This window comes from Globicephala melas, chromosome X (assembly GCF_963455315.2).
Source record: "Globicephala melas chromosome X, mGloMel1.2, whole genome shotgun sequence".
Taxonomy (NCBI): Eukaryota; Metazoa; Chordata; class Mammalia; order Artiodactyla; family Delphinidae; genus Globicephala; species Globicephala melas.
The window spans coordinates 28,173,137-28,187,795 of NC_083335.1; the positions used below are offsets into that span (position 1 = coordinate 28,173,137).

The 14,659-nt window shown below is 42.6% G+C and overlaps 1 protein-coding gene across 2 annotated transcripts in view; it reads right to left on the reverse strand.

Annotated features, from left to right (window-relative positions):
* The window catches only part of DOCK11 (dedicator of cytokinesis 11), a 193,665-nt gene that overhangs the window by 119,426 nt on the left and 59,580 nt on the right, over positions 1 to 14,659 (reverse strand). For both annotated transcript variants that reach the window (XM_060291970.1, XM_060291969.1), the window contains exons 10-14: positions 14,527 to 14,610; positions 9,848 to 9,988; positions 8,442 to 8,654; positions 3,018 to 3,140; positions 1,433 to 1,515 (exon numbers count right to left, since the gene is read on the reverse strand). In XM_060291970.1, coding sequence (XP_060147953.1) covers positions 1,433 to 1,515; positions 3,018 to 3,140; positions 8,442 to 8,654; positions 9,848 to 9,988; positions 14,527 to 14,610 — 644 coding nt within the window. The remainder of the gene's footprint in view (positions 1 to 1,432; positions 1,516 to 3,017; positions 3,141 to 8,441; positions 8,655 to 9,847; positions 9,989 to 14,526; positions 14,611 to 14,659) is intronic.

Consider the following 14,659-nt stretch of genomic DNA (forward strand, 5'->3'; position numbering starts at 1 on the left):
CCTCTGCCTTATACACTGAGCACTTAATCCGTATAAATAATAACAGCAGCAGCAGCTGGAGCATCACTAAGTACGCTTATATTTACAGGCCGTATTTCACCTTCTATAATGCCTAAATATACCACCCTCCACTACTCTTTGCCCTTGACCTATCCTTGGCTATCATTCTTACCAGTCTGCAAAACAAGGACAAGGTGCCTTTTCATCTACCAACATACAATGCATTTTGAGACCTTCCCCCAAATGAAGTGATTATAAATAGTGACAGAAGACTTAATTAACTTAGAATCTCCTATCCTTATGCTACTCCTCAGCACCCACTGAACATGACTGATTGAATTATTCAGAACACGGTGCCCTTTCCCCAGAAGTTCCAGTGAGCTGTACAGGCTGTACCACAAACAAGCCAGTGAACTTGTACTTCAAAGGGGGAATAAGCAAGAAGCACGTTTTAAGTCATCACTGTAGGTAGACTTGCAAGATCTGGAGAAAAAACATGTAACCCACCATCAGATATGTGGTATAGATAATACACTTCCTAATAGACTACCCCTGAAGGGGTTGCCGAATTTGTCATCAGAAAGCAAGAAAATCTATTAAGTAATTACACACTTGCACTTAACAGCATTCTTTGCCTTCTCATTTTTAGTATGTTTTTCAGAATTACTCTATGATGGCTTTTCAAAGCATACACCCAGCCAACTCTGAAACAGTGGGCACACTGTACATAATTCACTACAATTTCTGGTTTTCTGGGAAAAAATTCCATCACTTTAGCAAATAAGCTCTGCTTTAAAATGCAATAAAATTAAGTGGTGTCAGTCAGATCAGTAACCCAAGCCAAAGAAAATTTCCCTGAAGCAAGACATTTGAAAAAGTGAAAGGTCTTTGAGGCACAGCAAATTCTAAGAGAAAGAATTCTTATATCCTGTTACAGACTGAATGTTTGTATCGTTCCCCCCACCCAGCCCCATGCCGCCAAAGTTCATTTGTTGAAATCTAATCCCCAAGGTGATACTTGGAGGTAGGGCCTTTGGGAGGTGATTCGGTCATGAGGATGGAGACCTCATAAACGGGATTAGTGCCCTTATAAGAGGCCAGAGAGCTAGCCCGCCCTCGTTCCACCATGTGAGGATACAAGGAGAAGTTGGTTATCTAAAACCTGGAAGACAGTCCTCACCAGAACCCAACCATGCTGGCACCCTGATCTCGGAATTCTAACCTCTGGGTACGAAATAAATGTCTGTTGTTTAAGCCACCCAGTCTGTAATAATTCATTATAGCAGTCCGAATGAACTGAGACACATCCCAAGTGTCCCAAGATGTAACTGGCTTGTCAGAAACAGACTTCCAAATGCTACTGGGAAAGACGACAGCCCTCAACTTTACATGTGAGCGTGAATAGATGGGTCAGGATTATATTTGTACAAACCTGGCAGCCCAAGCAAAGGGCATTCTGTATTGTCCAAGGCGGCTACACACTTGCTTAGCTGTCCTGTGCACCTTCTGGGCTGTCTAAGGGCAGAAATAAGAAGACAAGATCATATTTGTTCAAACTACCAGGGACTCACCCAGAAAAATAATTGCCCCAACTCACTGATATAAAACATCAAAATCTAGGAAAACAATATATAGAAATAGCTACAGGTAAAACACAACACACATCAGTCACCCACTTTCCAAGATGAAAGTATTTCCTAAAGGTTCTGTGTTTTCTCATCAACAAAGCCCTCATCGAGATATCAGAAGACAGACAAAATAGATGTAGGGCATGTTTTGCACCAAAGACCACTACTGGGAAAATTTAAGCAGTTGTAATGTGTATTTCCTTTCACAACGTGAGCAGGCAGACACTCATCATTCTTGGGAGAAGTTTGTTCTAGGTACTGCTGACCTTTTTACTCCCAAGATAAAAGCCAAATGACCAAGAATCAATGCAATTAGTTTAGCGTGGGCAGGAATTGCTGTTTGCACAGGCACTGGGAGATGGCAAAGGAGATGAACTGCCTATAGAGTCTAAACAGGCTGTGAAAATGCTGGCTGTATGCTCACCCCTAGGGATACAGAATGCTAGAGGCTTTTATCTATACTGTTCAGAGTTTCTTTTCCCACACATTAGTCACAGGTCTCCTCAGCATCTCCCACTTAATAAACACTATTTGGACACACAGCTAAATGCTACAAATAACAGATCGACTCTTACAAATACTCAGCAGCTGGAGTGCCGCTAGTGAACTGTGCCACAAATGCTTTCCCTCTCTGGGCCTCACTTTTCTCATTTATAAAATGAGACGAGAGAATTAGATCAATAATTTCCAAAGGTTTGGAATTCATGATCCAGAAATTGGGATGAGTCTATGGCTCGCCGACTTTGAAGGCTGCCATTTAAAGCCCTTGGATGGTAAAAAAAACAATCCCCGCCATTTCATACGCCAGCGTTTCAGGAAAGACAGACAGGTGTAATGTCTAAAAGGTAGGAAGGGCAAAAGTCTCAGAATAAAGGACAGCCCTTCGAATAAAATACATTGAAGTTTCATGAATGGCTCACTATCTTGTCTTTCTTTTCTCATTTCATCACAGATAGGAGTAAATTTGAGTACAGACTGGCATTTGGAAACTGCAGGACTGGGCCGTTTTTATCCTCCCAGCTCTGACATTCTAAGCCCGTATTGCAGGGCTGGGAGTAAGGAAAGGGTAGCTATTGCCAAGGATACGGTATCAATGAACAGGTGTTGCCTAAAAGCCTTTAGCTCTTACTTCGATAAACAAGCAAAAATCAGATCGTCGTGTAAAAAGGACATAAAGGAAAAGGGGGAAAAGTCACGTTCAAGCCTTAGCATGCATACTCACATAGTAAACAACGTTTTCAGAAAATACTGCATGCTGCGAGAACGTTGCGGGATTTTTTTGTTTTTTGTTTTCTTTTGGGAGGAATCATTGATGATACCATTTAAAATACCAATAAAAGGCAAATTCTACGTCAGGCTGAAATGCTCACCAACGATCTTTATAAATACCTTTGCCGGGTCGGAATTTTTGACGTAGGGCTCCGCACAGTGCGTGATGTTTCCCTGGAGCACCTTTTCAATTCTCGCGACCAGGAAAATTTCAGGATGTGGATTTGTCACTGAGAAAATTCCCTGGAAAAAATTCCTCCCGTTAGACTTTTCTTGAATGTAACCTCATATATACAGTTGTTTGGTTAGTGATTCCTAGTGGTGTGTTTAGCACAGAATGTTGATATTCAACATAGGATCATGTCCAGGGCCCTGGCAATAGATAGCATTTCCTTTCATACAGCTTCATACAGTCTCCCAGGCTCCCAATGCTCCTTTCAAAATGGATTTTCTATTTTGTCACCAATTTCACGTGTATTATTAGTCCACAAGCACAGGTGTCACCCCGGCTGCTTAGCCTCTTGTGTTCGGCGGTGTTTGCGAGGTGCGTCCTTAGGCCTTATCAGTACGGCGTGTATTGTTTGGCTTAAGCGGCATGTGCAAAAATAGCGTGCATTTCTGAAGTGGAACCGGATATGCATTTTTAAACGTAACTGCCTGCAACTCCAGGGCAATTCACTCACACTTAACTACTACTGATGGTAGCTAAGAAGGAAGAAAATACTTTATTGCTCTGTATAACATAAAAACTGAATCATCCTATAGAAACCATTCCTTTGTTGCAGTTAAAGAGCGCTGGTGCTCTCAACGTAAAGGTAGAGGACAGAGGATCCGAAACTCCTTTTGTTCCCAAACACTTTATCTCAGGTACTAATGTAGATGCAACCCAAGTTCCATGAGTTTTCTTTGAGGGCATGTGGAACAAGCATATCATCTCCTGTTCCAGTTCAGCTCCTTCCAAATATAATGTCTTCCAAATGGCCTGTTAGTTGGTTATGTCCGTTGCTTAAAGAAGCACCACACAAATGAATTCAAGTGTAAAAATCCATCACTGGGACTCTACCAAGTTTTATTTTTCTGCTTGGTATATTACCAACTGTGTTAAGATAGTGTGTTCCAGTTTTCAAAGCATTTCAGACACGGTAGCTCATCTGTTCCAGAAAGAACCCTCTGAGGTAGACAGGAAAGGAGAGAAAACCAAGTGTAGGACGCTAAGTAATTCCCCCAAATCCAGCAGCTTCTAAGGGTCCCGGATTATGGCTGATTTAGCTTTGAATTCCCAAGCAGCAAGCATGGAAGAAAGTAGTTAAAAACTGTTCGGGGAGTCAAATCTCCTGGGTTCAAATGCTGACCCCACCATTTATGGGTTTAGGCAAGTCGTATCCTCTCTACATCTCAGATTGCCCATCTATGAAATGGGGGATGATGAGAGTAAGAGCGCTTTCGTAATCTTCTTGAGTGGATTAAATGAAGTAATGCACATTAGGTACCTGGTTATTGCCAGAGTAACCCAAAGCGTCCCAAGATCCCAGAACTTGATTTTTGGTTCTGCCAGGAGCGTGCTGCCCGGGCTGTGACATGCAGCTGGCAGACTGTTAGAGCGGCTCCCGCAGAAGGTATGCTGAGCAGTGCACCCTGAGTGCAATCGCATGCTTTCTGATTGTCACATGACTGTGCTAGAGAGTTTTCGTGCACCATCTCCCTCAGTCTTCATAAAAACCCTTGAACACAAGCACTACGATATACACATTTTACAGATTAAGAAACTGAGGCTTAGAGACGTTCACGCAGTAAGTGGGTGAAGATTGCAGCCAGGGCTTCCAGACGATACACAGCCTCTCAGCCTCTTGACCTAGCCTTCCAACATCTCACGCAATACAGCTTGACGAGAACAGTAACACCAATTACTGCCATGGCTAACATTCACTGAGTGCCTATTGTTCCCCATGCCCAGTACTCCAGCTGTTCCCCCACACAGCCATTTCCCCACACTGATGCGAGCAACGAATATTATCATTTGAAAGGATTTGACAACTGATACGAGGAAGCTGCTTTCACTTGTTTATCTGTTATCACTGTTACTACTGCTCTTAATAGCAGCCACGTCTTACTGAGCCAACTCTGCGGGCCTGGTACAGGGCCGAGTGCTTTCTAGGGACAGCACATGTTGTCTGAGCCTCACAGTCACCCTGGATGCAGGTACTATGGTTACCTCCAGTTTACAGATGAGGATGCCGAGGCACAGAGATGCTCACTGTTCAAGCGACCAGGATTCCGGTCCAGGGGGAGACTCTCTGCAGCTGCGTCGCCTTTTGTCCCACCAGCTTCGAGCTCGCCCCCGTCCCCGGAACACAGAAGGGTAACCAGAGAGCACCCAGGAATCCTGTGTGGGCTGGGAGTCTGGCTCTTTAGGACAAGGCCTCTGGCCCTTACCTCCTGTCCCACCAAGGAGGCATGGATGGGCCTGCCCCCGCCGGAGGGTGACTCTCACCCACTTCACTGCCCCCTCCCTCTAAAGAACGGGCCAGGTCCCCCCAGCCCAGTCCGCAGCACTTAGCCCCCAGAGCACGGCAGGGCATGTGACGGCAGAGTGCCCCCTTTTCACTAGCGCCCAACACCTACTGCCCCCCAGCGGGAAGCCCACAAGCCACAGGTCAGTCTGGGGGACACAGGGGACTGAGCTCTGTCAGGGCATCTGGGAAGGAACTGCCAGGCAGCTGAGAGTGAAGTAACTGGTCACAGTGGCAGGAAGGCAAAACTACTCAACGGACCCAGCTTCCTCCTTTTCCTGTGGTCACCTTGTTGCTCCAAGGAGCAGATGGGGAGGGCCTAGAACGGCCCGCAAGCCCCCACTGTCCACCAAGCCCTGGAGTGGCCTCTTTCTACAGATCATGCCACCCCTCGAACAGCCTTGGTGGAGGTGACGGGGTTGCCAGACAGCCCTTTCCAGGAATGCTGGGGAACCAGGCTGTTTCCCCGTCTCTAGGGTGACAGGGAAGCAGTGCAGTAGAGGGGGGAATGCTCCTCATCTCAGTAGCTCTGTGACCTTGAGTAAGCCACCTGACTGCTCTGTGCCTCAGTTTCCTCATCTATAAAATGGGAATAGGAATAGGACCTACCTACTTTACTGGGGGTGTGGTAAGAATTAAATGACTTTATACAGATAAAGTACCTAGAGAAATAAGGGAAAAAAATTGCTGAAAAAAATCTGATGAGCTGAGATTAGCGTTCAGATCTGCTAAGATCCAGTCTCTCCCTACACAGTACTGCATCCTAGTCCTAAATGGGAGGAAGCTGAAGAAAAAGCCTTCTTCAAAAGAAAATGTCCAAATATTGGAGCAAAGGACCGCTTCCTGGTATCTTTAGTTGATCTGGAACAAGGGTGCAAAATGATAAAGCCATTTGAGGCCCCTGCCGACTCCTCTGAAGCCTCTCTCACGTCCCACATCTTCTATGCAGTCTTCTAAGGCAACTCCTGACCCTTGACCCCTCCTCACATTCCAAACTCCTCCACTCCCATTGTGTGATACAAGTCAGCACTTAATTACACACTGCCTAATGTTGTTGACTGAGGTCTTTCAAACAGACCTAGGCTCAAATCCCACCTTCACCACTACCAGCCATGTCACGACGGGGAGCTTACTTAGCCTCCCTGATCAGCAGTTTCCTCATCTGCAAAACAGCAATAATGATCCTATTTCACAAGACAATGGTGTTTACATGGGACACCAATGGAAAATTCTGGCACACAAGAGATATGCAAAAAATGCTGATTTTCTTCCTGACCTAGGTTATAGGTGGGATGACCCCTGAAACCACAATTTAAACTTCTTGTATTGAACAGACAGCTGAGCACACTGAACTAATGCAGCAAGTACATCATTGGCTTAGAAGGACTTATTTGACACTGTGTGGAAAATTTTAAACATATAATTCAATAGCAGGTTCTCAAATACTTGTAATACTGTCTTGCTCAATCTCTCTTTTAGAAGCATAGGCCGTCACAGTGGAACGTTCAAGTATGTGACAACCACAGTCTGAGTAACAAACTAAGAGGATGTAAGGGAATGAGGAGCAACATGGGGAAAAACGACCACAGGTCCACAGCCCAGAGGTGAGTGACAGCACATGTCGAGTCCCCTACCATTGGGCAATCTGTATCAATGAGCATAATCTTTGACCCTGAAAACGCCAATGCTTGAAATTTATTCTAAGGAGATAATTCAACAAGTGAGCGAACATGTAAGCACAAGGATGCAATAATGCAGTGTTCTTTATGATATCCCCAAATTAGAAATATCCTAATGAGCTAAATCAGTGGAATAACAGATTAGCCTTTAATAAGAATGTGACTGAGCCAGATAGTGATACAGGGTGATAAACACGATGCTGAATAAATACAGTAGGTATAAACCAGCACGACTATGATACAGTCTGTAGAAGAGTACACATAATGTGTATGTGTTTATATATACACAACAGAGACATCTAGAAAGATGTTTGCCAAAATGTTAATAGTTATCGTCTATAGATGCTGATTTTTACTTTCTTCTTTATTACTTTTTGTATTGTTCGAATTTTCTACATGATAATGTATTTATTTTTACAATCAGAAGAAAAAGGAACATTTTTATTTAGGGTAAAAGAAATCTCATTACAATGCGAGCTGCTTTGTTCTGCTGCTTCCCACTTTAATTCTCTGCCACACTCTAGTTTCCTTTCAGTTGCAAAAGTCTAGAAGGCAGACCATCAATTCTGCTCTGCCTAACCTCTTATGGCGTCCAGTCTGGTCAGAGGTCAAAATGCCAGGGAACTGTTAGGCTCCTTCCAAAGGGCATTCTTTGCCTCAGATAGGATAGGGGAGCGTAGCATTCCAGCTGTGACACAAGAACTCCTTGAATAAAGAGAGTTTATGCTCCATTAAAACTACCTACTCAGGGGCTTCCTTGGTGGCACAGTGGTTGAGAGTCCGCCTGCCGATGCAGGGGACACAGGTTCGTGCCCCGGTCCGGGAAGATCCCACATGCCGTGGAGCGGCTGGGCCCGTGAGCCATGGCCGCTGAGCCTGCGCGTCCAGAGCCTGTGCTCCGCAACGGGAGAGGCCACAACAGTGAGAGGCCCGCGTACCACAAAAAAAAAAACCAACAGAAAACTACCTACTCAGAATGGGAATGGGAGTTAAGAGGGGAAGGTTATTGTAGGGTCAACTTTTTCTTCAAAGAAACGAGTCTTACAGGTACTTATTGCCTTGCTCAAAAGTATGTGCAGGGGTCCAGGGGTGTGTCTGTGTCATCTGCATTCCATCTCACAAAATACTTCCTTTGAGATTCACATCACGGTCTCACTTCACCAGTGTATTATTAGCATATTTGCTGGTTTCCTTTTTTTCCCCTCCAACTTCAGTCACCAGAAAAACATCTATACACAGACCCTACAAGAGATGGAATGCCCATGAAAACACTGGCCTGAAACTATGAAGGAACCCAAGGGTGTTTCTGTTTCTTATTCTGAATGGGCTACCAAGGCTAAAAGATCATTCCTTACCTGCCTTATGTAGCGTAACTGAGATTCAGCAATTCCATGAATGAAAGACTCCGGTGAAGAACCTCTTGAGTTTCCATCACTAGCCAGTTGGGTTGAAGGGCTCCACAGCATTTCACGGACAGATGCGGGATTCAGGTCTACGTGGAAGTCAGCTGAAATCTTACAATTGTTCTTCACATCAAATAAGGCAAGATTTATAAAAAAGGGTTCAACCTGGGAATGAAAACCATTACGTTTTTAAACTATGACTTTTATTTTAGGTGGGGTGAGGGGAGGGACACAAATTACAAAATAATTTTTTTTAATTACTCTGAGTTCAACATTTAGCTAAAATTGCATTGTGGCTCATTTGCATATAAGAAAGAGCATTCTAAATAACAGACTATCAAGTTTTAACTTCTGTCAGGTATAATTTCACAAGCTATAAATTTTTTAAAATGATGCGTAGAAATCAGAAGCCACATTTAAAGAACTTCAACTGTTCTATGAATAAATTTTAATTCTCCATAGGCTTATTGAAATTACCCCAAAATAATGCCGGTATTACAGAGCAGAAATAAATCTTCCCTTTTGCTATGTTACAGCTTATTGGATTATACATTTAATAAGAGCTAATATCAGTGAACATCCAATTACTTGACAAAAGCTTTGCTCCATCAGCAATTTTGGAAGACATGATTCCTCTCCACAGATGGCATTTGAAAGCTGGTCACAAAGAGAAATTTCACGCCAGATGGCATAAAGATTAACCCTTTACACACCGAAAGTCTGCTAGTGCATCTCAGCTACTTTGTTAGAGAATAAATCATCACTGTGGATATTTCTCAAAGACAAAGTAGAACCCTCAAAAAGATGAACATAAAATGCAGTCTCTTTGGCGATTTTACATTCATAGTTTCAAGTATTCCTAAGCAGCTCAAATGATGCGTGACAGCTAATAATTAGAATTTGCTGTGAAGAACAGAATGAATTTACCCTATGAGAATAGTGAGTGAGGTGGAGCTGACTGCACAGCATCTGTGTTCCTCCATGGCTTTGGTGTTCCTTACTCATGGCTATGAGTCAATTTCACAGAAGTCATATTCTCTAGTAGAATTTACAAATTTGAGGGCTTTCCACGCTCTGCAGACAAGTCCCTCTTGAATGTAAAGAGCCTACCTACTCTACCTGCTATTTTGAATAGGTAAGACTTTCATGAATCCTCTCAAGATGAAAACACATTCCTATTCTGGCAAAATAAAGACATGTATGGAATTCTTCCATGTCAAATGTATCGTAACATGTAGCAATGGAATTTGCATGCAGTAAATTAGTTCTCAGAACAAAATTGAAAATCTTAAAAAAATAAGGAAGACGTTTCCTTAATGCACTGGTTTAATGGAGGTAGAAGGAAAATTCATACATACGTTTGTGGGTGGTCCTTTTGCATTGTCTCCAACTTGACCCAAGATATTGAACGTTAAATCATGGCAATTTACCAGGAAACGTTTATTGCACTTTTCCTCAAATGGCTTTATATCAGGTTCAATTCCGGAAAAGTCCAACCTCTACAAAATATATAATATGAATCAATTCTCCCCCAAAATAGATATTATATGAATATAGATCTATGCGTAAAAATTGCAAAATCCAACAGTTCTCTGTCCATTCTTCATTTGAACTCTTATTTTTTTATTCAACAAGGCTTTGTAGAGCTCTTATAGTAAGGTTCAAACACAGATAGAGAGAAATCCCGACCTCACCCTCCACCCCACTCCTCTGACTTCATCTCCTATCCTCCCCCCGACCTCTGTTCAGCCCCATTGGCCTCCTTGGTTATTTCTCCAGCACACCAAGTATACTCCCACCTCAGGACCTTTGCACTTGGTGTTCTGTAAGGAACCCTCTTCCCCCAAGATAACTGCAAGGCTTATTTACCAGGGTGAGCCTCACCAGGGTGAGGCTTCATTTCATTCAAGTGTCTAATCAATTGGCATTTCCACAGAAAGACCTTCCTTAATTCCCTATATAAAACTACATACTGGGCTTCCCTGGTGGCGCAGTGGTTGAGAGTCCGTCTGCCGATGCAGGGGACACGGGTTCGTGCCCTGGTCCGGGAAGATCCCACATGCCGCGGAGCGGCTGGGCCCGTGAGCCATGGCCGCTGAGCCTGGGCGTCCGGAGCCTGTGCTCCGCAACGGGAGAGGCCACAACAGTGAGAGACCCACGTACCGCAAAAGAACAAAAAACAAAACAAAACAAAAACTATATACTCTCTGAAAGTCTCTACTCCCTTTCTTTAATTTCGTTTTCTAACATTATTTTTGATATTTATTTGGTTGTTTATTGTTTGTCTTCCCCACAAAATATTATGTTCCAGGATGGTAGGAATTTTGTTTCTTTCATGAGCTGTGCAGGAGACAAATTTGACATGAATGGACATGGAAAGCAAGAATAACACAATGGCCTCTAACTTGGAAGATTCAGTAGACTGTGATGTTACAAACTTAGATGGGAAATAAAAATGAATAGCAGGTATGGGGGGGTGAACAGAGGTGATGAGTTCAGCTTGGGATGTGTTGAGTTTGAGGTGATGCAAGTAAGTGGTTGGAAAAATAGGAGAGGTGTGGGTTGGAGATCTGGATTTGGGCATCAGTGGTAACCAGGGTGAGGAGGACAAGGCCGGACCTCTGGGGACCACCTACATTGAAATGATGAGCAGAGGGAAAGGCATGTGCTCCTGAGCTCAGCTTCTAACAGAGCTGGGAGATGAACCCTGGCTGCCACAGAGATATATTTTTGAAAATTATTGTTATCTCAAAATAAAGTTTAAAAAAAGATACTGGGGGCTTCCCTGGTGGTGCAGTGGTTGAGAGTCCGCCTGCCGATGTAGGGGACACAGGTTCGTGCCCCGGTACGGGAAGATCCCACATGCCGCGGAGCGGCTGGGCCCGTGAGCCATGGCCGCTGAGCCTGCGCGTCCGGAGTCTGTGCTCCGCAACGGCAGAGGCCACAACAGTGAGAGGCCCGCGTACCGCAAAAAATAAATAAATAAATAAAATTTTTTTAAAAATAAAAAAGGATATTGGGAGTCAAAGAATTCCTCTCACAGAATCCTCCTCCTTAGCTCACACGGCTCAGGAGATCCTGAGTTCATCTGTTCATTCTAATGGTCTGAACAGACTCACATTCTGTGCACAAATGGGAGGAAAAGTATATACTGTGGGACAACTTACTATACTTTCGATAAGACCAGAGACAGGGTAGATGGGAAATGACTGGATGAATCCGAGCAGAATATACTGCCAGTATGGAAAACTCAAGCCAAGAAACATAAGAATTTTTCTCAATTGCCTGAGTATTTCAAGCCAAAACAGGTATTGTGACTGAAGAGTCTTGGATAATTATAGCTGTCCTGACCTTGCCTACATCACTGACAAAATTCTCCTTAAAAGGGCCTAAAATATAATATTCGTACCTGAAAGCACGATTTTCCCCCCAGAGTCTATTTATCTACAAATGTGTGGGACTAGACAGCTCCCTCTTGAACACTTATCTATCTGTGGAGCCAGCGGAGGCAAGTCATTGCCATGGAGATCAATTCTAATTTCCGCCCATTTATCTGCTCTCCTTTCTAGCTTACTCAGACGGTGGAATGTGAAGAGAAGCTGGACTAAACGCCCCCAGCCCCCAAATCCTTTCCCTTCTGAGGCCTAAGAGTGCAAATGTTGGGACATATGGCCATCCTCAGTAGTTCAAAGTTGGAGCCACCCCCTTCAGTCAGTGTTTCTTTTCTTTTGTTTTTTGTGTTTTTTAAAATTTTTTGTCTGCCTCTTCTTTGGGGGATGCTTATTAGGCGTGTACATTTTTAATTTTTTTGGCCGTGCCACTTGGAATGTAGGATCTTAGTTCCCCAATGAGGGATCGAACCCGTGCCCCCTGCATTGGAAACACAGAGTCTTAACCACTGGACCGCCAGGGAATTCCCCAGTGCTTCTTTATTCTCTACGGTCAGTGGAAGAAAACACATCTCTAAACACTGAACTCTGGCCAAAAGTGACAGCCGATATTATAGGATGACACTGCCTACCTAGAAAAGTACTCGACACACACAACCTAGATTTCTCTGTAGTGAAACTGCCTTCCATAACCAACACTGAAGTCAATTTTCTGTCAAACTTTCATTGCAACAGTGAATTTTTCTCTCACTGTGTAGCTCACTGATAAACAACTCAAACATAAAATCAGTTCAGTTCCATGACCACAAAAACACTACACCACAGATTTTTTAAAGACACTAGATTGAGTTTCAACCACAGTCAATTGGCTTCTTTGTATACAATCAAAGAGTCTGACATGTTCAATTAGAGCCCAATCATGATGATGAGGGGTGGGATCAAAGGCTCAGACATGCTTGGAATGAGTACATTTCTGAATGAATATCTTAGAACTAACATTCCCAAGGCCTGCTATACCCCTTTTTGTTTTAATTCATACAACTTACACAAATAATATAGTAGTGCTATGGAGAAAAAGGGAGAGAACATTTAAAACAAATTTTCCCCAGATAATTTTATTTTCTCATGTGGTATTTTATTAAGGAAAAACTTTTGCATTATTTATAGACTATATACTTTTTCCATTTCAGACTAAAAACTTTTAGTTAGAAAACTGTATGAAGTGGGGGCTTCCCTGGCGGCGGAGTGGTTAAGAATCTGCCTGCCAGTGCAGGGGACACGGGTTCGAGCCCTGGTCCAGGAAGATCCCACATGCCGCGGAGCAACTAAGCCTGTGGCACACAACTACCGAGCCTGCGCTCTAGAGCCCGCAAGCCACAACTACTGAGACCACGTGCCACAACTACTGAAGCCCACGTGCCTAGAGCCCGTGCTCCGCAACAAGAGAAGCCACCGCAGTGAGAAGCCCGTGCACCACAACAAAGAGTAGCCCCAGCTCACTGCAACCAGAGAAAGCCCTCGCGCAGCAACGAAGACCCAACGCAGCCAAAGATAAATAAATAAATTTATTAAAATAAATCAGAGGAGGCTCCTCTTTAAAAAAAAAAAAAAGAAAGAAAACTGTATGAAGCAAAAAGAAATGAAAACAAAATCAGTCTTCCCCAAATTATTTTATATTGTATTGACATATTTTCACTGAGGAAAAAACTGTAATGCTTATATAATGCGTACTTTTCTATTGAAAAAATCCCACAGATTTTAATTAGAAATCTCATGTAGAAAAACTGAAAAGAAAACCAAAATATTCATCTTCCCTCAAATAATTTCATTTTCTTGTGAAATAGTTTCCATTGGGAAAAATATTTGTAACATTTATACACAGCAGAATTTTTCCATTTTAAAAAATCAGCAATTTAATTAGAAAACATGATGGAATTACCTAAATGGGAAAAGAATATGAAAAAGGATACATGTATATGTATAACTGAATCACTGTGCTATACACCTGAAACTAACACAACATTATTAATCAATTATATGCCAATATAAAATAAAAAATTTTTAAAGAGGTAAAATAAGAAAATATCATGGAATTAAATATTAACTACCTATATATCTTAGTACAAAAAGTGCCTCACTCTCATGAAAGAGATTAAAATACACATGTGCACATAAACCTGTACTTCCCTGCACCGCTTTCCAGTTTAAGTGAGATACATGAAAATTATCCCAGTTCTACAGGCCTACATCAAAAGTGGAAAATAAACACGTCTCATATGACTTGGTGTTCCTTACACTGCAGATATTCACTGCTACTGGATCACAATTGTATTTAATGGGTTAAAAGCACTGAAACCATTGTTAAGGACTCTTTAATTTATCCATTTTGAGGAGTGAGATGAAGTGAAAAGAATATAAAGAACTGAGAGAAAAAAATATATATATATATGTTGTCCCAAACTATTTGTATATACGCTAGCCCTCTTAGTGAAGTTAGCTGTTAAGCTACTTGTTCAAAGTAAGCAAGACACGTATAAAGCAATAGATATGCCCAGTAGTGCAAAAATCAGTGATTTCAACATTTCAGACATTGTTTATCTGAATAAGCAACTATTCTAGGATTATTTAAAGAAATGTATCATTAATACCTGAACTTCCGAGTCAAAAGAAAAGAGGTTCTGTCTTCCATCTCCTCTACTGAGTTTGTTCAGCTGTTCAGTTTCTCTTCCATACTAAAATTAAAACAAACATATATATACACACACACACACACAAACACGA